Raw genomic sequence first — 23,792 nt, 5'->3', positions numbered from 1 at the left:
GGGAGCGGTTTGGAGCCGGTTTCGGCGCCAGCGGAGGCTGGTGCCTTGAGTCCTTGGAGGCAGCGCTCGGTGCCGTAGCGGTGCCCTTGCTTACCGGCTGGCTTGTGCTCGGTGCCGAGGGTGGAGGTGTCAGGGCCGCTTCCATAAGGAGCTGTCTTAATCTAATGTCTCGCTCCTCCTTGGTTCTCGGCTTGAAAGACTTGCAAATCGAGCACTTAGCCGATAACTGTGACTCCCCGAGGCACTTTAAGCAGGAGTCATGGGGGTCTCCAACCAGCATAGGCTTGTGACAAGCCAAGCACTGCTTGAAACCCGATGAGTCGGGCATGAGCTCCGGCTCCGGGGAAGGGGGTGATCCCCGATCCCCTCAAACTATAACTAATCACTACACTATTAACACTAACTAACTAACTGACTGTCTAACTATATATATATATATATATATACACACACAACAATTAACTATAACTACTATATAACAACGATAGTGAAAAGAGCTGCTAGGGAGTGTGGAGGTCAGCGAGGCCGCGCTCCACAGTTCCAAGGACCGACACGGGCGGTAAGAAGGAACTGAAGGGTGGCCGGGGCGGCTGGGATATATATTGGGCGCCATAGCGGCGCCACTCCAGGGGGCGCCCAGCCGACCCGCCTGGGTTGCTAGGGTAAAAGTTTCTCCGACGAGTGTGCGCGCGGCGCGCACACACCTAACTGGAATGGATATGAGCAATCACTTGAAGAAGAACTGGACAGGCTTCAGATAAGGTTTCTGAAAAACCCAAGCCTTGTCTTCACAGCTTTGCAGTCAGTCAATGCACTGACGGGCTTTCCCCCTTTACTTGGGTTTTCAACGTGTACAAAGTCAGAGTACAGCTTGTGAAAATGTACACAAGAACCAGGAGCATCTTCCAACACTGCACATCATATCCAGGTGATAAACCAGCCGATTAATTACAGCGACTATTTCCTTAGCATCTAAGACAGCCATTGGCATTGGAGCACTGAAGGCTTCATCTTGCAGTAAGTAGCCCAGGAGACGTCAATAGAACAGCTCACGTAAGTATGGGCTGTCATATCAGACCCTAGATTACTGAGGCCTATGTAAACCCAGAACAAGCAGCAAATGCTCCCAGAAATAGGCCAACTTTGCTCCGGTCTCACAGCAAACCATTGCAGAGGAGCACTTTCCCAGAGCTGCTTCCTTCCTAGCAGGAGCAGATTTCCAAGACAAAACTGCTGACTGCAGGTCACCATGAATACTGTGCAACGCATGCTCATAAAATGTTACCTTACCCACAAATACTAACTCTCTAGGAAACCCAGAAGTCAGCACTTAATAGTTGCAATGCTTGTGCCCGTGATTTTCTTACCCATGCAAATACGGCCTCAATATTTCTGTTAAAACGTGTAGTCTTTTGGACCTCGTTATGCTCCCATTGCATGGCAACCGGATAAGCATTATACTCAGCTTCTTGTTCCAGGGCTCATACAGTGCTGGGCAGGGTTGCTGTGCTTGTGATATATTTGGGCTGTGCACTGTAGACTTTTCGCTGACCCTAAGTGCGAGCTGCAGCGTGCGACTCAGACACAGCAAAGGCTGGTTTGTGTGTAGAAGGTAAGGTTACTTAGCTGGTGCCTAGAGTCAGAATCGGGAAGCTCCACTCCCGCTATTTGCATTGTTAATTAACTCTTTCTTTAAGCCGAGTGCAGCATGCTTTGCCCCTTTTGCCCTCTGACTTTTTTTCATGTCCTGAGGGTTAATGGTCTGCAGCCAATATGCACTCAGGAGAGGCTCAAGTCTCCCTCCTGTTTGGGCATCCATAATTCCCATATGTTCCCTCCCAGTTTTTCTGCCCCATGTCTGGAAACAGGTGTTTAAAGACAGGATTGAGAGCACAAAACACATCACAGTGAGCGACACCTGAGATGTATATGAAATAAACAATAGCCATAGGACTTGTCCAGTGTTATCAGAGTATGGGCCTTTCTGTGGCAGTGGACTGGACCAGATTCTTTAGGAAACCAGCCCGCTCCCACAATTCACCTAGCCAACACTGTCCACAGGGAAACAACATTTTCCAGGCACTGTACATTACCATCTTGCATCCTAAATATCAGACTGAATTACCTACATCACTGGCTTACCTTGCAGAGCCAGAGGTTTAGTAATGGAAATAAAAGAATCCATGTGTATGCCATGCTATTCTTGTACCTGCAAGATCTTGCACAATTTGTCAAGGCGCCCTTTACTCCAGTGTGGAGGGGGGCAATACATTAGCAGGTAAAGTAAAAAGAAAGAATCAAGGAAGATCATTTGCAGGAATTACCTGTAAGGGAACATCTGGGTCCAGCTCAAATGTTGGCACTTTATCATTCCAAAGCATGAATTTCTTACTTTCTGGATCTATATAATAGTCAAAAATAGTCCCTTGAGATGGAAACTTGATGGTTTTAAATTCATTCACCCACCATTTACTGAACTCTACACGATAGTCCACCAGCTGAGGAGGAGAAAAACAAGCTCATTATACAGTTTCTGTTGCCTTTGTGGGACACGTTCAGTTAGTCACTCTGGCCCAAGGCTCCACTGCACAGGCTATTGGAGCCGAGATGGATTCTGCATGCTTAGGTGGCATTGAAACACCTTTGTGGAGTGCTTTAGAGTAAAGCACAGAAGTCTAGCATGCCTGCCCCTGCCAAAGCCAGGGTAAAGTAATCTCCCCACAACCAATTCCAAAGAGGAAGATGAAAAACACTGTCTCCCTCTCAGCTCCAGCTCCTGCCTCAGCCCCCTGCTCTCCGAGTGTGTCCTCATGCTGCATAGTGAGAGAGGGAATTAAATCATTCTCCCCAGCGGGCAGAATCCTGCTTCCCAGCCAATTCTGGCTCTCAGGCCGGGCAACTATTTTACAAGATTAGTTTTCAGAGTAGGACCACACTTAACTTCTCTCCCTCCTGCAGTATAGCATTTTGGGGCCTTCATAACAGGATCATGCAATATATAATGTACAGAACAAGTTCATTACAAGGTTGTTATACAGAGGACATGGATCAACTGTTTGCCATGTCCACCCAGAATAGAACAAGGACTCAACATAGTTGCAGCAAGGGCGATTCAGGTTAGATATTAGGAAACACTTTCTAACTCTAAGAGTAGTTAAGGTCTGGAACAGGCTCCCAAGGGAGGCTGTGGAATCGCCCTCACTGAAGGTTTTTAAGAACAGGCTGGACAGGGATAGTCTAGATTGACTTGGTCCTGCCTCAGTGAGAGGGGCTGGACTAGATGACCTCCTGTGGTCCCTTCCAGCTGGACATTTCTATAGTTCCCTCTGTGTATTTGCCAAAGAGCATGCCACGGTTCCCAAAGATTCCCTTGGATTTGGGCTTAGACATTAAAACACGCACATTTATATTTACTGACACTTTCTACGTTCACCCCTAGATCTCAAAGTGCTTTACAGACAAGTGTAAATATGATTATCCCCATTGCATTCACAGGGATTCTTACTTGCCCAAGGTCATGCAGCAAGCAAAGGGCAGATTCTGGGACAGAATCCAAGTCTTCCGACACCTAGCTCTGTGCTCAGCCCTCTGGCCCAGAGCCAGCCTGCTATTGGTGTTTCTGTTGCGTGGAGGGTCCTCCAGCCGCTTTCAGCTCCAGCCCAGCCCAAGCTGCCACCCCTGCTACACAAAGCAGTCTTTGTGCAGTCTTTGGATGAAGATGGTTACACAGATGAAGCCTGAGAGAACAGATGGGAACTGTGTGCTCAGAGGATCTCCCTCCCATGGGAATTCCCAGGAAGTACCCTTTTCAGGAGAGACCTAAGCACTTTCTGTTACATTATTTTCTGATCAAATTCTCAATTTTTGCATCAACAAAATGTGGGGAAAACACCAAGAATGTTGCTACTTGAGTTCCTTCTACAAAGTCTGTGAGTCTGATCTGGCAGCACTAAGCCACTGGCTGTGTTACCCTTTTGAGCAGCTCTGGCCCTGAATCCACAGACACGTAGACTTATACTTAACTTTAACCACTGACTTCAGTGAGAACATGCATGGGCTTAAAATTAAGTATGTGCATGTGATGGGTTCAGTCACAGAGACCCCCTTGGGACCGTCACCTGATGTTCTGAAATTACTGCTGAGCCCGTTTTCCCTCTCAGCTTGGGACTCCGGAACCCTGCCTTATTGAGCCAGACACACCAGTCTGCCACAACACAGACCCAGGTCTGAACCACGCCCCCTAAGCTCCGGGCTTTAACTGAAAACTACTCAGCTGGTATTTCTGTCTCCAGCACCCAGACACTCAGCTCCCAATGGGATCCAAACCCCAAATAAATCTGTTTTACTCGGTATAAAGGTTATAACACTGACAGAGAGCGATGCACAGCTGTTTTCCCCCCCAAATATTAACCACTTGCTCTGGGTTAATTAATAAACAAAAGTGATTTTATTAAGTATAAAAAGTAGGATTTAAGTGGTTTCAAGTAATAACAGAACAAAGCAAGTTACCAAGCAAAATAAAACAAAATACGCAAGTCTAAGCCTAATACATTTAAGAAACTGAATACAGGTAAATCTCACCCTCGGAGATGTTCCAATAAGCTTCTTTCACAGAGGAGACTCCTTCCTAGTCTGGGCCCAATCCTTTCCCTGGCACAGTCTTTGTTAGTTCCAGCTCAGGTGGTCACTTGGGGATTTCTCATGACTGGCAGCCCCCTTTTTCTGTTTGACCCCCTTTTATATCTTTGGCACAAGGTGGGAATCCTCTGTCTCTCTCTGGGTTCCCACCCTTCCTTCTAAATGGAAAAGCACCAGGTTTAAGATGGATTCCAGTATCATGTGACATGTTCACATGTCCTGTGAGACTTCATTCCTCACTGGCTGGCACCCACATATACAGGAAGGCTTACAAGTAATCAGAGCCATTTACAACCAATTGTCCTAGTTAATGGGAGCCATCAAGATTCCAAGCCAACATTAATGGCCCACACTTTGCATAATTGCTGATTGTTCAAAACGTCTACAGAAACACAGTCATTTATGTTATGTGCTGGCTTCTTCTTGTCAGGTAACAGGGACTTGCCACCTCTGCAGCACAGGGGTTGAGTCATTCACTTGCAGGGAGAGAATAGGAGACTTAGGACTTGGCTACACATGTGAGTTACAGCACAATAAAGGAGCCCTGGATGCACTAGCTCACTCCCCGTCTACACTGGCAAGGCACATAGAGCGCTCTGACTCTGCGGCTACAGCGCTGCTAGTACTCCACCTCAGCAAGAGGAATAATGTTTGCTGCGCCTTGGCTACAACGCACGGGTGTCAGTGTGAACGAGGTGTTGGGTTCCTGTGCTCTGATCAGCCTCCGGAAACGTCCCATAACCCCTTAAGTCAAGTGGCCACTCTTGTCATTGTTTTTGAACTCCTGTAGGAATGCGGAAATGCCCTTTCAAAGCTCCATTTCTGACAGCTGGCATGCAAGCCATTACTGTGGAATGCTGTGTGAGAGAGAGAGAGAGAGAGAGAGAGAAGGGTGGAGGGGAGTGGGAGGTCTGCTGCTGTCTGAACTTACAAATCAGCAAGCTGACATGCACTCAGCCCCCTAAAAACCCACTCTCTTTCTCCTGCCACACACAACACCCTCCTTGTCACATTCCACCCCCCCCATTTGAAAAGCATGTTGCAACCACTTGCATGCTGGGATAGCTGCCCATAATGCACCGCTCCCATTGCTGCTGCAAGTGCCGCAAATGTGGCCACGCCAGTGCGCAAGCAGCTGTCAGTGTGGACAGACTGCCGTGCTTTCCCTACTGCACCCTCCGAAAGCGGGTGTAACTCACAGTGCTCTACATCTGCATGTGTAGCCAGACCCTCAGTCTCTGTAAGGCCGTCAGCAGCATCGTCTTGCAGAACAGGAACATATTGAGTGCCACAAAGTGGTTTCATCTGAGACGCATTTCCCGTGATTTTATGGGATCCTCTCTCAGTAGTGATCATCACGCCTTTGACCCATTGTAACCTTATATGGCTAAGGATAAAAGGGCATAGAGTTTGTTGTGAAGCTGGAAGTTTCTGACAAGAACTACGTCTCTCACACTGAAACATATGGTCCTAGCCTGTCTGCGATGGTTGGCACATTTTTATGTGATGAGCTTCATTTCATTGTCATGCTGATGCAGAGATTCATCATCTGCCCTTCTCTCAACTTGTGGTAATTTTGTTCTTAGCAGTTTGCCGAACAGGACAGTTGCTGTTGCTGTGCCAGGAGAACAGTGGGACATGGTTTGATAACTACGGAGGAAACGAAGTAACTCCTGTGCATGTCTAATCTGTCTGCTGCAGTAATTCGCAGCGCTTTCTTGAGTGTTCGCATAAACCTCTCCACTTCTCCATTGGCTTGTGGCCGTTTTGGAGTAAGTTTACGATATCTGAAATTGGGTGAATTGCGAGCCTTGAAAAGGAGGACCATTGTCAGCTTTAATAAAGATGGGTATTCCACAGGCTGACAAAATCTTGGCAGAAGTAGTACTGACCCTCTCAACTTGTGGGTAACGAGAACAGTCCCCTATAACAACCAGCAAATGTTTTCTATTAGGGAAATCGCAAAAACCCCTGCTAATTTTAATCCAAGGGGATGTGGGCAGGGGAGATCCAGGAGGAGTGTGATTTTGAAGAACTGTTGCCTGGCATAGTCTGCAGGATGTATGTTTCAGTAAGGCTATCAATCCCAAAGAACTTGGCTTTTTCTCTGACCAAGGATTTTGTTTCTACCAGTCCACGGTGACCTTTGTGAGCCAAACTAAACATGTGATCCCACCACAAACATGGAAGAGGAAGTCTTCTATCTCAGAGTAGGCGATCACCACCTGTGATGGTAAACTCACCTGTAACATGGGCAAACAATTATAGAACAGCTTGTATTGCAGGAATCAATTGTTGGAGGCTACACCGAAGTTCTTTCCATTGACCACTTTAAACAATTTTGATGACCATTTGGAGACTTGTGTCAGATTCTTTGGAGGTTTTTAACAAGAGAACTTAGGGAATTGTGTGTGAGAGGACGACGTTTACATGCACTGCTGCTTTCTCTGGAGTGTTACAGTTGCTAGCTGTGTGCCTGGAGAACCAGTCAGGAGGGTTATCCTTTCCAGGATGATAGATAACTAGGTAGTCATCTGCTGCTCAGTGGGACCTGGTGGGCAAAAAGAGGGATTGTTGAACATAAATTCAAGAGATTCACAATTATTCTGAATTGTGAAATGACATTTGTAAGTGTATAAATGAAAATGGGATTGTCCCCATTCTACAGCAAGAGCTTCTCTTTCCATCTGAGATAATCGTTGTTTAGTGAACAAAAGAGCCTTCCTGGCATAAGCAGTGGTGTAAGTTTGATCACGCTGGTCAAGCTGTGTGAGGACTGTTCCTAATCCAACAGGGCTGGCATCTAATAAAAGTTCACTTCTCTTACCAGAATCAAAATATGACATGACTACATCACTGGTAAGGGATTTCTTTAGTTCCTCAAATATATGCTGATGTTCACCTGACTAAACCCATGTTTAACCTTTCCTGGTAAGATCTTTCAGAAGCTGTGTAATGGTAGCTAAACTTGGAATGAATCTGCCACAGTAATTTGCAAGCTCTAGTAGGCTACAAACCTCACTGGAGTTTGTGGACATGGTGGCATTATGTATGTCCTTCACTTTCTTAGGATCTGCTGAAGACCCATCTTTGGAAAATGTGTTTCCAAAAAATTCTAATGTGGGTTTATTGTACCCACATTTGTCTGGGGTTCCTGTGAGATTCTGTTCCTGCAGTCGTTCAAAACCAGCTGCTAGTTAAGTGTTGTGCTCTTCAGATTGGTGCCAAATACTAATGTGTCATCACTCACATTAAGCGCTACAGGGATTCCAACTAGTACCTCACGTATGGTGTTTTGAAATATTTCTGAGGCTGAAGAATGCCACAACTGCGTTGTTTATAGTGGTGTAGACCCACATGTGTCATGGAGTTGTTACGCATCTTGACTCTAGGTGGAGCTCAAGTTGATGGTATCCCACTGGGAGAAAAAACTTTGCTTCATTTAGATCTGCACTATTGTCATATACAGTGGGGGTGACGTGTCACTCACACTTGATAGCCGCATAAATGTATATCCACGCAAATATGGATTTTGTTTGATTGGTTTGGTTTCTGGGCCACTACTACAGGGGAAACCCATGGTATGGGGCCTTCCACTCATTCAGTGATGTCAAGCTCTTCTAAGTGTGCTAGTTCTTCTTCCATCAGCTCATTGACATGGAAAGGAATGTGTCTGTGTGGTACTGCTATGGACTGAACCATATCGTCAAAGTGCCATTTTATTTGCTCTCTCGTCAACTTTCCTATTCTTATGAACATATTCTCAAGACTGGACAAGTTGATTTAGCCTGTTAGGCTGTACTCTTTGGATGGCATAATTAATCAGTGTATCTGTGATATTAGGACACCAAGTACATTGCACTGGTAACAGGCCAGTCCTTAAATACAAAATGAGCTGAGACTACACAACACATTGTCAGTGGGCTAGATTTCCATAGGCGTATACTTTTTCTGCCATCGGTTGTATGAGTGGTTTCTGTGGCAAGCCATCATACGTATGTTGATCCATCACATTCACTGATGCGCCAGTGTCAATTAAAACGTCAGTCTCATATCCTCGTATGATGATGTGGCATTGTGGCTCAACTCTGCGTTCAGAAGACTTGGTTCTCTCCGGGAATACTGTGAAAATGTAAGCATGGTGATTTTCTGAGGTGTCAGCTTGGAGTGCATTCATTCAATTTTTGTTGTAAATTTGTCTTGACTTGTGGGAGAATAGGAGAGCTACAGACTTTTGCAGAGTAGTTTTGTTTTCCATGTGTATGACAGAGGACCCCTTTTGCTGAGCAATCACCTTGGTGTGAGTATGAGCCTCCACATTTGTAACATTTTATACTTGTCATCTTGTGGCTGGACCCTGCATTTTCTGGGGTTGGTTACCATCTTGAGCATGCCACACGCAATTCCTGACTGAGTTCTTAGCGTGCAGTACATGTGCTGTCTCTGGGCTTGGTGCCAGGTGTCATTGCTCTAGTTGTTGAGCATGTGTTTCTGAAAACTTGCTTGCTCAAGCAGTGTCCAGTAATCTGACAAGTCATTTGTGGGGGTGTCTTGGAGAGTTTGTCTTCTCAGCTTATCCGACAAACACCCTTGTATCATTTGGCCTCGTATCTTGTGACCCACCTTTGTGAACTCACATGAACTAGCAAGGTGACGTAGGTGGGCATGATACTCATACACGCTTTCCCTTTCTCACTGATGTGCTTGACAGAAGGTATATTGATCATAGTTAATGTTTTTATGTGGTTTAAAGAACCTCGTAAGTGCTGGTTTTGCTTTCTTATTCCTTGCTACCCCCAATGTCAGGCAATGTTTTAAAAATATGGCACATCTCACTTCCAGAAAAGTGTAGGATCATAGCTTTTTTTGTGGTAGATTCAGCTTTCTTCATCACAACAAACAGCTTTTCTAACCTTTCAAGCCAAAGTTCCCATCTGTGTCTCAAATGGGAATGAGATTCATGGACAGGAAACTCAGGACAGTTCGGATTTTTTTTCTTTAAGTGGAGACTGCAGTCTAGCAAAGCGTACTGTGTAGCTGTGAGAGATGAGGTAGACTCTGGTGTCACAGAGTCCCCATGCAATGCTCTGGAACTGCTCCCTATAAAGCCAGTCAGGACTTTGGGGAGCCTCCTCTCCCTTGGAGCAGACTGTCTTCAGGGCAAGAAGGTCACACGGCTTCACCTTCCTGGGTCTGACCTTGGAGCATTCAGCATATGCCCCTCCGTGCGCTTCCCACAGTGAGTCTGCCCTGGCAGGGTCCTGGGGAAGCCAGAGGGTCCTGCACCCCCACTTCACAGTCAGATGTGATTCTTAGCCAGCCAGAAAACAGGTTTATTAGATGACAGGAACACGGTCTAACACAGAGCTTGTAGGTGTAGAGAACAGGACCCCTCGGCCGGGTCCATTCTGGGGCCCAGCGAGCCAGACAACCCCGTCGGCCCTCACTTCCCGTTCCCAGCCAGTTCCAAACTGAAACCCCCTCCAGCCCCTCCTTTCTGGCCTTTGTCTCGTTCCAGAGCCAGGAGGTCACCTGATCTCTTTGTTCACCTTTAGCCATCCCCCTGCAGGAGGGAAGGGCCAGAGCCGTTTGTTGCCAGGAGACAGAGTGTCAACCATTTATGCATGCTGGAGACTTAAGAAATGCATAGGGGAAACTGAGGCACCCACACAGTATTCAGAGGAAGCATTAAGAACAGTCCCACTTCGTCGCACCTGGATAGATTTCTTGTCACAGAACCTTGGTTAGCAGTGTTTTGTGAAGACTCTTCTGTGTGTTCTGTTTTTTTAAAACATCAGACAAACATGTTCAGGCTCTCTGATGCAGTCTGGCGGAGCTGGGCACATTCGCTGCAGTGATGATTACAGCATGCAAGGAGAGGTCTCTGCCAGTAGAGTAGGGAGACTATTGTTCTTATGGGCAGCTCATCTCTTCTTTTCTTATGTTGTGGGGTTTTGTTTGTTTTCTGGTTCTTGTTGATGAACCTCTCAGACACTGCTTAAAGTGAGAGTCCCCAGGCTACTGGGTCCATCCTGCAGCACACATGCACCCCACTCTTTGTAGCTAAGGGAACTCCCACCAGTCAGAACCAAAGCCTGGAAAGGACTCATGTGACCTCGCTGCTGTACTTGCTACTCTAAAAGACTGGCACAGATCTCGGAATGGATTCCCCATAAACACTACGGCAGCCAACGCTGCTCTTGTGTTCAGAATGTAGGAACTGCCAGACTGGATCAGAGCCATGGTCCATCTAGGCCTGTGTCCTGTCAGTCTCTAATAGTGGCTAGAACCAGATGCTTCAGCAGAAGATGAAAGAACCCCCATTTCACTGCAACTATGAACTAAATTCCCTTTTGCTCTTTTTGTTTTCTGTGACTCAGAAATCAAAAATCATTTAAAAGACAAACCGCTTTTTTTTAATCAGTCACAAACCCCAGAAATCTTGTTTGATTTCCTCAACATTTTCCAGACAAATTCTACGGTAGGCTTAGCCTAAGCATGAGATATTTCAGAACCAAATAAACTAAAAAAGGACAGGAGATTGAGTGGCATTAACTCTGGGGTCAACACTTCAGCCTGTTTAAGCAAAGAGATCTAAAAAGAAAATTTTTTGTTACTATCCAGGTTGAACTGGCCTTATATTACAAGCTGTCACTAACCTGGTCTTGAAACATTGCTCCTCCAAATGCCCAGAAACACGCAAAAACAAAGTACAGTTCATATAGCTCTTTTGAGGAGTCTGGAGGCGTGTTAGTTGGAGTCAGGAGACATTCCAGCAGATACAGTATGGTTTGTATGACAGTAATTTCAGGGACTGGGGTAATCTTCTTGAACCCAAACCTCAGTTTATCTAGACATGTAGGCAGGTATTTATCAAACAGAATCATTAAGTTGGCTTTTTCAGACTGTATATTTCGCTTCTCAATCCAGCTGCTCACCACACTACAAAATAATGGACATATTTCACATTTCAACATATGGCATAAGTAAATACAACAGTACTAAGCCTTTTCCTGCTGTGCTATGGAAAACCATCCTGCACTTTGAAATGCACGGCATTCACACTTCAAAGCAGGGAATGTGAACCAGAACTCACGGGTTCCAGCCCAGATCTGCAGGGTTGATATAGAGAATTCCAGCCCTGGATACTGTTGCTGGCGTTGCTGTCCTCAGGTGGCTGATCTCAAAGAGGAGTCTCATGGTGGGATTTAATGGGATTCGCTCATTGCTCGCTAAGGTGAGCACCTAAAAGGAAGGCAACCAGATAGAAAAAACCACTTCATTCCGCAGGAGCAGAGACACACACAAGATGGTTAATTTAAAACACTCCTCAAGTGAAGTTCTCTGATTTTTAATTCCAGCAGCATCTCAGCACTGACCTTATTATCATCCATGACAGTATTCAGAGATTCAATCCACATGGGATCTATATCTCCATCGAGAATGATCCATTTGGGACCCAGGTGAGTGATGTTCGCCAGGTCTCGCATTGTTGTAGAAAACAGACCTGCCCAACACAAACAGTGTCGTTGCTTGGTTTTTCTTTCTAGTACTTGGTTTCTTCATTTAAGCTAAATTGTTCAGGAGGAGGTGGTCAAGAAGCAGCCACAATATTTCCTCAATAAACCTGCCAGTCTTGCTAAAAACATTCCACTTCTAATTCTAGGGAGAAGCCAAAGAAAAGATCTTCCCATTTCTACAGTCATTTTTAAAAGGTTTAGGTAATGTTATGAATGAACTGCTTGCTGAGGTTTTTTTAAATGCCACCATTTTCATTCAGTATAATTCACAGTAAATGCACCTACTCAAACACTATTAGAGTGCATTGATTGGAAGATGGTAGATTTCTTACCATCTTTCCATTCTCTAGTAGCTGGATGAATGACTCCAAATAGCTCATCACAGGTTACAGCTTTAGGGTCAAGGTCCACAGCAACAGGCCTTTTTTTCAAGGTTTGGTAAGTCTTATTCAGGGATTTCAGTACCTGCAAGGAAACCTGGACATGCTCATACAGGACTGCGGTTCTCTAAAGAAGGTATCTACATCCTTTGACACGGTCTCTTGGGACCAAGCAATGAAAGCAACAGAAGAGAGTGGTAGTCTTCCCCCTTATCTGATAGTCTTTGACCCTATGTCACAAATGGAGGCCCTGGAACCACTGATGATGTCTGGGCTCCTCCGAACGGCTGTAAGCCAGTGAACAGCTGCTGAACAAGATGATGGATGTTTCCTTCAGAGCAGGCAATCTCCCACCCTAGAGCACACTGCTCTCTCCACTCTGAAACGAACTGGCTCTCCGAAGTGAAAGTGCCAGCTCCACTCTTTTCATGAAGAACTGACATGCAGCCTTCTTGAATGATCAGCAATCTCCCCTTGCTGATACTCCTCCCCTCTTAGCCTCCCCTGCTAACAGGCTGGGCTCCTACTGTCCTCTCTACAGGTCTCATTCCAAATCAGTGGAAAGACTCTGATTGACGTAGTGGCTTTGGATCCCCAGGTGCCAGGGGAGGAACATGAATTTCCTACCCATGCGTAATGCACTGGCCACATGGTTGTGGATGGTGGCTCCCACTACTTCTACCAGCAGCACAGACCTGGTGCCCCAGGGAAGGAGGAGGCATGCAGAAGTGGCACTTCCTTTACCATTACACTTTGCTTTTGGAAATGTCATAATTAGGCTTGCTCACAGTTCCAAGGTTTTGCCTGCTCCTGGTCAGCGTTAGACATCTGAGGTGGGAGAAGTGAGGATAGTAGGAAGGGTATTTTAATCGGAGAAGGGTTCACTCGCTCCGAGAGTTTGGAAAAAGCTGCTGCAAGAAATCTCTGTCCATTTAGTCCCCCTCCCCCCGCTGCCCCGTACCTGGGACTTGCCACTGCCTGCGTTGCCAATGACAAACACCGAGTGTCTCACTTGGAGCAGCTCCTCAAGCTGCACCACCTTCAGCACAAAGCTCTCCTCTGCTTGCAGCTTGAGCTCAAGGATGGACTGCTTAATAATCTAGGAAGTTCAGAAAAGATATGAGAGCTTGTCCTGAGCCGCTGCACAGAACACAGAGTCACTATACAGACTGCAGCTACTACGTCCTTGGAAGAACCACCACGAGACTCCAGCTGGTTGGAGCAGCTGCAGAAAGAGCCAAAGCAGGGATCATGGGACACCCAGAGAAGTTTCAACAGGGCTTTCTCTGCCCTGTGCTGATTGGCAGTTTACTTCAATTCTCCCACTTCCGAAATTGTGAGCTCAGCTGTGGAAAAAGCGAGTGAATGTTCATATAGTGTCACAGTAACGGATAACACCACACACTGGTGGGAAAAGGGAGACAGAGAGACTGAGCTAATCCAAACCAAAAGGCCTCCTGCAATAACTCGAGGATTGTGTTAAGAGCATGCCTTGTGAACAAGAGAAGGGTGTGACTGGAAATCAGTGAACCAAAATTGCTGTGTCGGAGATTTGGCATAATTGATGGACACAATAATGGAAGGACTCGTCGCTCCCTTTTGAGGGAGTCTTTGGGGGACAAGCTGGCTACCACAATGTTGACTGAAAGAGGGGAAGGAATTACCTTCCCCGCCATGGCTGCCACCTCCAACCGTCTTCTGGGATCCAGCATGACACCATTTTGTCTGTTGTCCTAATTCTGAGAGATGTCCTGACTAGTCTGGGCCAAGAGAGGGACCTAGATACCCTCACCCATCCCACTGGCTCTGGCTGAATCCTAATCACCACCTGGGATATGAGACTTTGTCCTGCCCCACCTCAGCCACTGCTCCCCGCTTTCCCTTCCTCACTTTATTTCTTCCCTTCTCTATCCCTCTCCTTTTGCCTTCTGCTTAGCTGGCGAAGACTATATTTTGAAACACTTTTGTCAGCCTGTGACCAGAAAGAGGCAGCTAAAGGCAGTGCCCTACTTAGCTCAATGTTGGTTCAACTTTGCTAAGTGTGTCAGAGTGGCTGATAAGAGCATGTGCCGTCCATGTGTCTTTCCAGCAAGCAAGCTGCAAGTGGGAATCAACACCAGAGACAGATGCTGCATTTTCTCCCTTACTGTTCATTGCTGTCCCCTCTTGTGTGTGTTTGTCTCGTTTTATCTTCTAGGAAATGGGGTCAGACTTCAGCAAGAACAGCAGCTCCAGCTCATTGCAGCTAACTTCCCCTCTTCCCGAAAACGGACCGTTATTGCCATCTCAGAGGCTGTCAAACAAGGGGAGAGGGTTCTTTCTAAGACTCTCTATAGCTAGAGGGAGAGGGAATAAGGGGTGTTGTTAAAATGAAAGCCTGAGTTAATACTTGACATTTCAAACAACACCCCCCCTTCTTTTCTGTATCTAAAATAAAAGCCTGCAAGTGTTCAGTGGTGCTGAGCAGGCCGTGGTCTGTGTACCAAACCCTGTTTAATGCTGGACAGTGAGAGGGTCAGGTGAACACTTCTGATTCTTTGGGCCCATTGATTCCATCTAAATTAATACAGGAGGCCCCACTCTTGGCTGGCTCTTAGGCACTACCCATTGCTCCACTAGGGCCAGACAGGAAGTCGTACTGCACAAGGGTCTGAGCTCCAGTTTTGAGACTGCCCTTGATCTTCAGGACGGTAGGGTGAAGGAGCACCGCACAGGTCAGATACGCCACACGTCGTTCTGAGATTACCCCTTCTGTTTGGCCCGCAGCAAAGAACTTGAAAGAGTCACTTCAAGCTCTTCTTGGCCAGGGTCACCATGACACAAAGCCTTTGAGGGTGGTGAGGTGCAAGTTAAAGGGGGGATATCACAGGGTGACACTGGCCCTTTGAGAGAGAGCAAGGCCTGTGCCTCACCAGCTCACTGCAGTTGGGTTTAAAAGAAGGCATCTGGGCCATATAAATGTGGGAGAGCCTGGACATGGGCCAGTAAGAGCTGCCTGGCGGGGAGAGAGAAAGGATCTGCAGGCCCTCCCTGGGAAGATGGAGGAACTGTCTAGGACCCAGCACAGGGGCTAGTTTGCTGACTATCCTGGTCTAGAGAGCAAGTGCTGTAAGGCTGAAAATGGCAGAGGGCTAGGAAGCTGGTGGAGGGGCTAGCCCTCTGGCCTTTCTGAGCCAGACAGGGCTGATGGCTGACAGCAGCAGAGGGAAATGCTGTCAGCCATCCAGAGAGGGCTGAATGCTGGGAGTGAGGCATAGGGAGAGACACTGGGGCTGGACTGGCGAGCTAGGTGTGGTGAGATACACCGGGCGGGATGTGGTGGGTTGCATATACTGTTTGGACTGTGCTGGGGAATTCTGGATTATGCTTGTGGGACTTCTGTTATGATTTATGTGCATGGGACATGTGTAATAAATTAACCCTGTAAGGACTGTATATCATTGGAAAGCCTTTGAAGGCTATTTCTGGGGACTCTGAAGGGAAAACGGAGGCAGACAGGTTTGTTGTGCTGCAACCTGCTGCAGGAGGACATGCCAGGCAGGTGTTGCCCTCTGAGGAAAAAATAGGAGACCCAAGAGCCACCTCCCACAAATAATCTGAATACCAAAGGTCAGCAAGGCCCGTGTCTGTGCATTCACCTTTTCAAAGTTCAGATCCCGTTTTCTAGGTACATCCAGTGCTGGGAAAAGGTCTCCAATTAGTCCCATGAACACTGGCAAGTCATCCGTCACAATCTTGGGGATGTTGAAGTCTCGTAAAGCTCTCATTAGGACTTGATCCTCCGGACGGCCAGGGTCGCTTCTCTTCAAGGAACCTGCTACCACCAGCACAGACTTAATAGCTCTCAAGCCCCAGTCATAATGATCCTGGCAGACAGTGAGCAAAGCCTTACATTGCGTTCGGGTGAAATAAAATAGTTTTAAATAAATAAAAAAAGAACCAAAAAAACCACAACACTCTCCCAAAAAACCCAAACTCCAGAAAGTCTCCACAGCACCCAGAAGAAATGCCATTAAGTGTGTGTATTTGCAGGGGAAACTCTGTTCAACAAAGGAGTGAACAAAACCCTAGCAACCTTTGGCTGAGTAGTGTGTTTCGCTTCCCTGGAAGCAGATTTCCATTAGCTTTTAAGTCAATTGACATGAACAATGTGAGGATGGAATCCTCTGTATAAGCTTTATTCTACTAGTAAGCACTGTGCTGCATCTCTTCATTTTCCTGCTGACCTTCGTCCATGCCGCAGGCAGGCTGAGTCTATCAGAAGTCACATCAGTGTCTGAGTGGAATTTTCCAGCAATCTTAAAATGCTTGGAAAAATACAGGCCAAGTTGCTACTAATAACTTGTGATTTTTTAAAATATATCTATGTCCGATTTTAAAATAGATAAACTCTTCCTGCTCAAGGAACCAGGGACTAATATTAAATTACCTGCTTAGAAAGTAGCTCTTTGCATAGTGTATAGAGAGTAATAAACTTTCTAGCAAGAAGTCTGGCATCAAGAAAACCTTCTGCAACAAGCATGATTTCACAGATAAGCTCAAAATCTGGGACAACCATAGCACAGGGTCTAAAGGAAACAAGAGGCACAAAGTTCCATGTCAAATTTGGAGAAAATTAGCCCTTGCACACGTACATTCTCTGCGTCCCCTTCTCTGACATACATATGCACAGAGCTGAGCTATAAGATGATGGAATTTTGTACGTTTGGATTTTCAGTATAGCGCCTTCATTATATTATATCCATTATGCGTTTGCGCACACACAGTCTCTCTCACTCTAATAAAAGTTAAGAGCCCTTGGTACAGCACGGTGGCAAATCAGAGTGTATAATCAGCACACTGTCAATTAACAACCAGGTTCTGATGATAGTCATCCACACACAAATACCTGAATAAAGCCTTTAGATTTTCAGGCAATTCAGTCCGGCCTGCATAGCCGGGGTTCATTGTAATGAATAGTCCAACTGTTGGTATAAGAGCTATTATCTCTCCAAGGAAATTAAATGTTTTCTTTTTGGCACGAATTGCATCTTGCACACATTTTACCTACACAAGTAAGAGGAAGATTCAGTATCAACAATGTAGTGAATTACAGTTTGTATCTTAATCAACCAAGCAGCACTGCCCTGTGCACTCTAAAAACCCTTTAAGTATGAACAGGAGGGCTTATTGAGTGAATGCAGGCTGGATGCAGAGACCCTTACACTGAGGTAGATTGTGATTTCCGGTACTCACATTCGCTAGGAATTACTCCCAAGTAGTCTCACTGACTTCAGTAGATCTATTTGGGTGAGTAACTGCTCCTTATTCTGAGGGTGGGACTCAGAATCTGGCCCTCCCTGTGTGGTCCCATTGATTTCATGTAGCAAGGTGCTACTCAGCCTGAGTCGGGGGAGGGAACCGATCTCTCAGGGAGCACATTGACTTTCATGATAAACATTCATGATAAAGAGATCACACTATAGTACTTGTATCAGGTGAATTGAAAAATACTATTTCTTTTGTTTTTTACAGTGCAAATATCTGTAATCAAAAATAAAGTGAGCACTGTACACTTTGTATTCAGTGTTGAAATCAATATATTTGAAAATGTAGAAAACATCCAAAACTATTTAAATAAATGGTATTCTATTATTAACAGCGCTCAATTTTTTTAATCACGTGCTTAATATTTTTAATTGCTTGGCAGCCTTAATATATATATATATCTATCTGCATTAAGCACAAATATTAGAGCAATTACATAGCCTAAATTGTCCTATATCTTTATTATAATTCCATTCACTTATGCTAAGTATCCCATAACACCTTGCATTTGTTGAATGGCTTAAGTAGCTAGGGAAATTATCACAATCAGGACAGATGAGTATTTACCACAACATCACAGTAATTTACATAAAGAATAGCTGGATCCCGGAGAAAACTTCCTACCTGCACAGCAATCACTGATAAAACTTCCACTGAAATGCGATTGAATTCATCAAAGCATCCCCAGGCTCCAGTCTGTGCTAACCCTTTGTAGATATTTCCACAGGACTAGAGAGCAAAGTGATTGGAGACGGCTGATTGCACCATTGGAATTCATTACAAAAAGAACAGTTCGAAGGAATTAATCTGGCATTTACACTACACACTGTTTCTCTAGGATAGCCTCACACAACATAGGGTCATTCAAAAATAGAGAGGAAAAATCCCCCTCCTGTAGGGAAATTTTGCCTCCTTTGCGAAAACTCCTTTGCAGCTACCCAGGATTTTCCTCTAGTTTCAGCATGTGCTGTCCAGATAGCTGTAAATGCAGGAACTCAACAAATGCTCCAGTCCCAGCTTCCTGCCAAAACATGCCTGAGACACACAGACTGAGTGTTCTTCCACTGCAGTCAAAGCCAGAACTCCCATGGACCCACAGTGACTACAGGTGTGTGAATGACACTCCACAGCATGGAGAGGTACCGCTGACGCCTGGGTTTTTCCCTAGCAACTGCAGTGGGAAAGGAAGTGTTCTCATCCCAGCTGCCAGACTGTGTGAAGTGACAGGATTACCAGTGGGAAAGGGCTCTGCTGCTCATGGGACTGAGTTCCCAAGCCTGACTTTGGCTGCAAAGCCACAAACTATTGCAGTAGCTAGCACAGCTCATGTAGGGGACGCTCAGAGGCAAGGTGGAGGGGCCAATTTAGGAGAATGCAATCTCCTAGCAATTGCTGCCCTCAGCACACATTGTGCATTGCTTGGGAAGGTAAGATACTGAATTTGTCATAAGGAGGAGGAAAAATATTGGAATTCAGCTTGCTGTGCACTCCGTTTGCTGTACCCCTCCCCGAGAGATGGTCTCCAAGGGGCTCATGCCTGCCAAGGTTCCAACACCATTAATAGCCTCCAGACGAACTCAGATGGAACAAGGCTCTTAGACCTGCTAATCTGTCCCCTGGCCAGTCTGGGCTTTGTCCCTGCGATATATTGGCGAGCCGTCTGTGCTGTCTTGTTTCAGGTACCTCTAGGGAGACGGCTCCCCCGGGCTGACTGTCAAAGGTTTATACATTCATTGGCAGGAAGCCTTTCCTGATAGTTAGTCTAAGTTTTCCAGCTCTCATTCCCCAGCAGACCAGAGTTCATGCTGACCCTGTCACCACCACTTTGCCAATCAGTGTGTCCTGGGCAAGACTGCTTCAGCCTCAAGCCTTTGAGGCAAGATCCATAGCCACAATGAAGGGGAAAAGGTTGGGGGTGGAGGTTCTGAGTGGGTGCTTCAAAGCATCTTTGCTTTCCCTAAATCCTGGAGCTTTGGAGGGTTGGTTTGCCCTCCAGTGTAATTTAGTCTCAGGGCCGCAATGGCCCCCCAGGAGCCTTTTCACAGCCAGCAAGAGGCAGAATGCAGCAGCACTTTGAACATGCCCCCCCCACCCCCACCCCCTTCTAGGACTGCTCCCTGACAATGCCTGGGGAGGGGGCTCTGGGATCCTATCCACTGAACTCATTCATTACGTTCACTCATTTGAGTTTTACCTTGTAGTCCATTTGCTCAGAGCAGTTGAAGACATAGACCATGATCCCTACAGCTCGGCCCAGGTCCTTAGTGGTCTCAGTTTTCCCTGTGCCAGCAGGGCCTGCAGGTGCACCCCCCATTATCAGGTGAAGGGACTGGGTCAGAGTGATGTAGCAGCTGAAATGCAAGGCAAGTGCATCATGCCTAAATGGCCAGCAACAGTCCCCTACCCACCACTGCCCAGCCTACCAAACTGCCACTTCCCGCAATTGCTGTCGAGTTTTAAGGCAAATCTTGACTGCACGGATGTTAGATACGGATGCAGGAGCTGAACCTTGCGTACCGGTCTGTAAGTGGAGTAATGACCAGTCGAGGGCTGTTACCCAGATATTCATAGGAATACTGAAGTTGAGCATCACATATATTAGCATAGCAATGCTTTTTTCCTTCATCCCACCGATGTCTGAGCTGGGACTGCCAGGTGAACGCTTGAGAATTCTCCACCTGCAGAGCCAATGGAAAATGTATTTACTTTTTCTGTGACTGCTTCCAGTGAAAATGCACCCTAGTGATTCATTCCCCCAGGTGTCCTCATATATATTAGAGTTATTTATTTATTGTGGTGCTCAGATTGTGAACAAGGCACCAGACCCTTAACACATTAAGGTTTAAAGAACATGTATACATTACCCAGTCTCCTGTGAACCCTTGTTCGGTTGTTACCTCACTGGATCACATGTACTCTTACATTTGCAAGCAACACTATTTTGTTCATGCTTTATTGCTCCACTCCATTTGGAGTATTTTTAAAATATTTGAAAATAATAAAAGTTATTACAGGAAAACATTTGTTCAAAAGCACCAATGTACAAAGCAATGAAAACATAGCCTGTAACTTATACCTTAGCAAGGATCATTTTTGCCACGACATCTCTGGCATGTACATCTATGGTACAGACTGTCATGATCTTCATCCTGTCTCCTGAGGTTAAGTTCCCAATGAGTAGTGTAATCAGCGTGTTTAACTGATTAATCTAAGAAAGAAAAGAATGGATTGACACAGGAAAGTGACGTAATATTTTGCCTAGTTTTCCTGCCAGATAAAAGCTATTCTAAGGAGACTGCACAGAGTTTGTTGCAGCATAGGTGCAATCCTAAATATCTGGCTACACACCTGCTTTTTGTTGTAATCTTTAATCGCATTTTCATAACCTTCCTCCAGTCTTGAGAATGCAATGCCGACCTCTGTTGTCCACCAGATCTGAGTGCAGGTTAACGCAATCTACCATAAACCACATAGAAAAAGGGTCACAGACTAGGCAGTGGCAGAATATTTCATGTTCAGTGACAATGCTGTTACCTGCGCCCCTCAGCCCCAGCTCTTGCCTGCGGCCTTTGGTCTAGTCCCATGCTCTGGGCATCAGCATGGCCAATGCTCAGACAAGCACTTCAGGGAAGGGTCCCTGTGCCATACCTCTGCCAAGAAACCTAGCAGGGGGTCTTCTTCAGACCCCCACTGCCTCTCTTCAGAGGTCAAGATTCAGTTCCTGTTTTCAGGACAGTTCTGCCTGCTCCCCCTGCAGACAGAAGAGGACTCAACTGTCTCAAATAAAACAAAGTTTACTAGAAAACTCAAAATCAAAGAGAAAATGGTCCAAAGCTAGACGTAAGCCCAGCCCAGGCACACTCAAACCTTTCTTAGGAAATCAGAAAATCCTGAGCTCTCTTGGCTTCTCTGTGAGCCTACTGGCCTTCCCTTAGCTCATCACACCAGGAACATCTTTCCATCGCTCACAGTGGCACCCCCCTACCCCCCTTGTTGTAGGGCACAGAGCCCCAGACACACAAGCTACTGACACATCCCACATGGTTTTAAGCACCTTGTCCTCTAACCTGTGCAGAATGGTCCTCCCCAGCTCCTGGGAGATTGGCTGCATTTCTCTGCTTCTGTGTTAAACACTAGGGCTGAAATTCTGGCCCAGCAAGGCCACTAGGAATTTCAACAGAGCCAAGATTTCACCCTAAATCATTTGCTAGTCTCAGTCTAAGCCAAGATTTCAAAAGGGACCACAACACTTTAATTGTTCAACATTACTCAGTAATTCTAGTTTTCTTATAACTTGAATTGATCTCAGACATGATCCCTGGACAGAAGCCAGCCCACCTCCCTCTCACAACCACTGTTACACTCAATATCTAGCTAAGAAAAGCGATACTCCAGATTTCAGGGTTAAACACAGTATCTATGGCACATACAGTGACATTACTGTTGCACTTGCCTATTTATTTGATTTGTGTTGCACATATTGAATACATCAAATAAACCCCATGTTCTAATCACATGACTAGTTCCGTACCTGCGCTGGGTAATCAAATAACCATTGCTCTCGTGGCTTCTCTTCATATGTCACAACAGCCTCAGGAATTTCATGGCGTAATGTGGAGCACATTCTCTCGAGCACTCGATTTAACCAAACCTCAACCTAGGTACAAAGCCCCCCACCATTCTAATAAGTGTCCCTGCTAGTATATTTCAGCATTACTTGCCTATTTTGTTTGTCTGTTTTTAAATTGACAGCAGCTGACGTAGACTTGTCAGTCTTACTGTGGGCTATGGTATTTAACTGCAGTTGTTCCCTTAACAGGAAGTACCTTACAAAGATCCTGGCTTCCATCAGTCACATGACTTTCTGTACAGGAAATCAGGGCTGCTTTTAAACCCTTGGGGGTCAAATTCTGGTTGGCACTTAGAATAATGGACCCCAAAAAGTGCTGGGATATATGGACAAAGTTCCATCCAAGACCTGTCCCTGCACAAACAGGAATAGGCTGCCCTTGGCACTGTGCTCACAGGCCACTGCTGGGTAAGGGATAAATATGTGGCCCACACCCCTGGACTACACTCCTCTGAAGGGCTTCCCTGCAGAGAGGCCTCAGTCTGCGATGCTTTGGAGGAAACAAAACAGGGGCAGACAACTTAGGCTCTTCTCCCCTGTCTCTTGCCGCAGGTTTCTGGATTGCATGTGATTGATGTAGGTGTCAATTAGTTCCCCTACTGTCGCTGTGTTTTTAGAATTCCCTCCCTAGGCTGCCATCTCAAAGACAACGGAACTCACTTGTATGTGAAAACTCAACGTGCCTGCACAAATGGGGTGTGTGCGTGCGTGTGCGTGTGTAAACCAAGATGCTGGATGGGCTTTTCAGGGGGGCTTTTCCCTTGACTTTGAGATCTTCCACATGAAAGAAGCTATGTGGATTGCCTCAGATGGGATGGTTTCAAGTCTAACTGAGGAAGCCTGGTCTCACTAGGATGAACACAAGACAGAGGAAATAGACTCCCCGTTGATTCACTGGTTCAGGTCCCAGCTGAGAGCAGCAAGGAGAATTTAGGCTTAGACACATAAACCACTTTATTCTTGTATTAGTGCAATTCAACCTGCATGTTTAAAATATAATTGTAAATAACTCCACTAACCTGCCCGGAACAGTCACATTCCTTATCAAAATCCACATACTCATCCTCCTTACTGTACATTCCCAAGCCAATCTTCAAAGGCTTGTTGTCTGGATCCATTCTGAACTTTAGCTTAGCCATGCTATCAAACAGTTTAGACAAGTGGCGGCATACCTTAGAGTGAAGCAGCACAAGGCTAAATCAGGAATTGCTGCCAGTGCACAGAAATATTTTACAGTTTTGATTAACTTTTCATACTGTTCTTTATACTCTTGCATCTCTGACACACTGTTATAATCAGGCTTGGTAGAATTTGATT

The 23,792-nt window shown here is 45.9% G+C and overlaps 1 protein-coding gene across 1 annotated transcript in view; it reads right to left on the bottom strand.

The window, feature by feature from the left end:
* The window catches only part of DNAH17 (dynein axonemal heavy chain 17), a 104,678-nt gene that overhangs the window by 47,727 nt on the left and 33,159 nt on the right, over nt 1–23,792 (bottom strand). The window contains exons 30-45 of the mRNA XM_030534893.1: nt 23,495–23,647; nt 22,377–22,502; nt 21,194–21,301; nt 20,922–21,053; nt 20,363–20,523; nt 20,040–20,196; nt 18,470–18,574; nt 17,427–17,584; nt 16,968–17,106; nt 16,177–16,404; nt 13,500–13,637; nt 12,491–12,623; nt 12,018–12,145; nt 11,735–11,883; nt 11,298–11,580; nt 2,325–2,498 (exon numbers count right to left, since the gene is read on the bottom strand). Of these exons, the coding sequence (XP_030390753.1) occupies nt 2,325–2,498; nt 11,298–11,580; nt 11,735–11,883; nt 12,018–12,145; nt 12,491–12,623; nt 13,500–13,637; nt 16,177–16,404; nt 16,968–17,106; nt 17,427–17,584; nt 18,470–18,574; nt 20,040–20,196; nt 20,363–20,523; nt 20,922–21,053; nt 21,194–21,301; nt 22,377–22,502; nt 23,495–23,647 (2,472 nt within the window). The remainder of the gene's footprint in view (nt 1–2,324; nt 2,499–11,297; nt 11,581–11,734; nt 11,884–12,017; nt 12,146–12,490; nt 12,624–13,499; nt 13,638–16,176; nt 16,405–16,967; nt 17,107–17,426; nt 17,585–18,469; nt 18,575–20,039; nt 20,197–20,362; nt 20,524–20,921; nt 21,054–21,193; nt 21,302–22,376; nt 22,503–23,494; nt 23,648–23,792) is intronic.

The sequence above is a fragment of the Gopherus evgoodei genome, chromosome 15 (assembly GCF_007399415.2).
Source record: "Gopherus evgoodei ecotype Sinaloan lineage chromosome 15, rGopEvg1_v1.p, whole genome shotgun sequence".
In the NCBI taxonomy this organism is placed as follows: Eukaryota; Metazoa; Chordata; order Testudines; family Testudinidae; genus Gopherus; species Gopherus evgoodei.
This window is presented reverse-complemented; position numbering and strand designations above follow the sequence as displayed.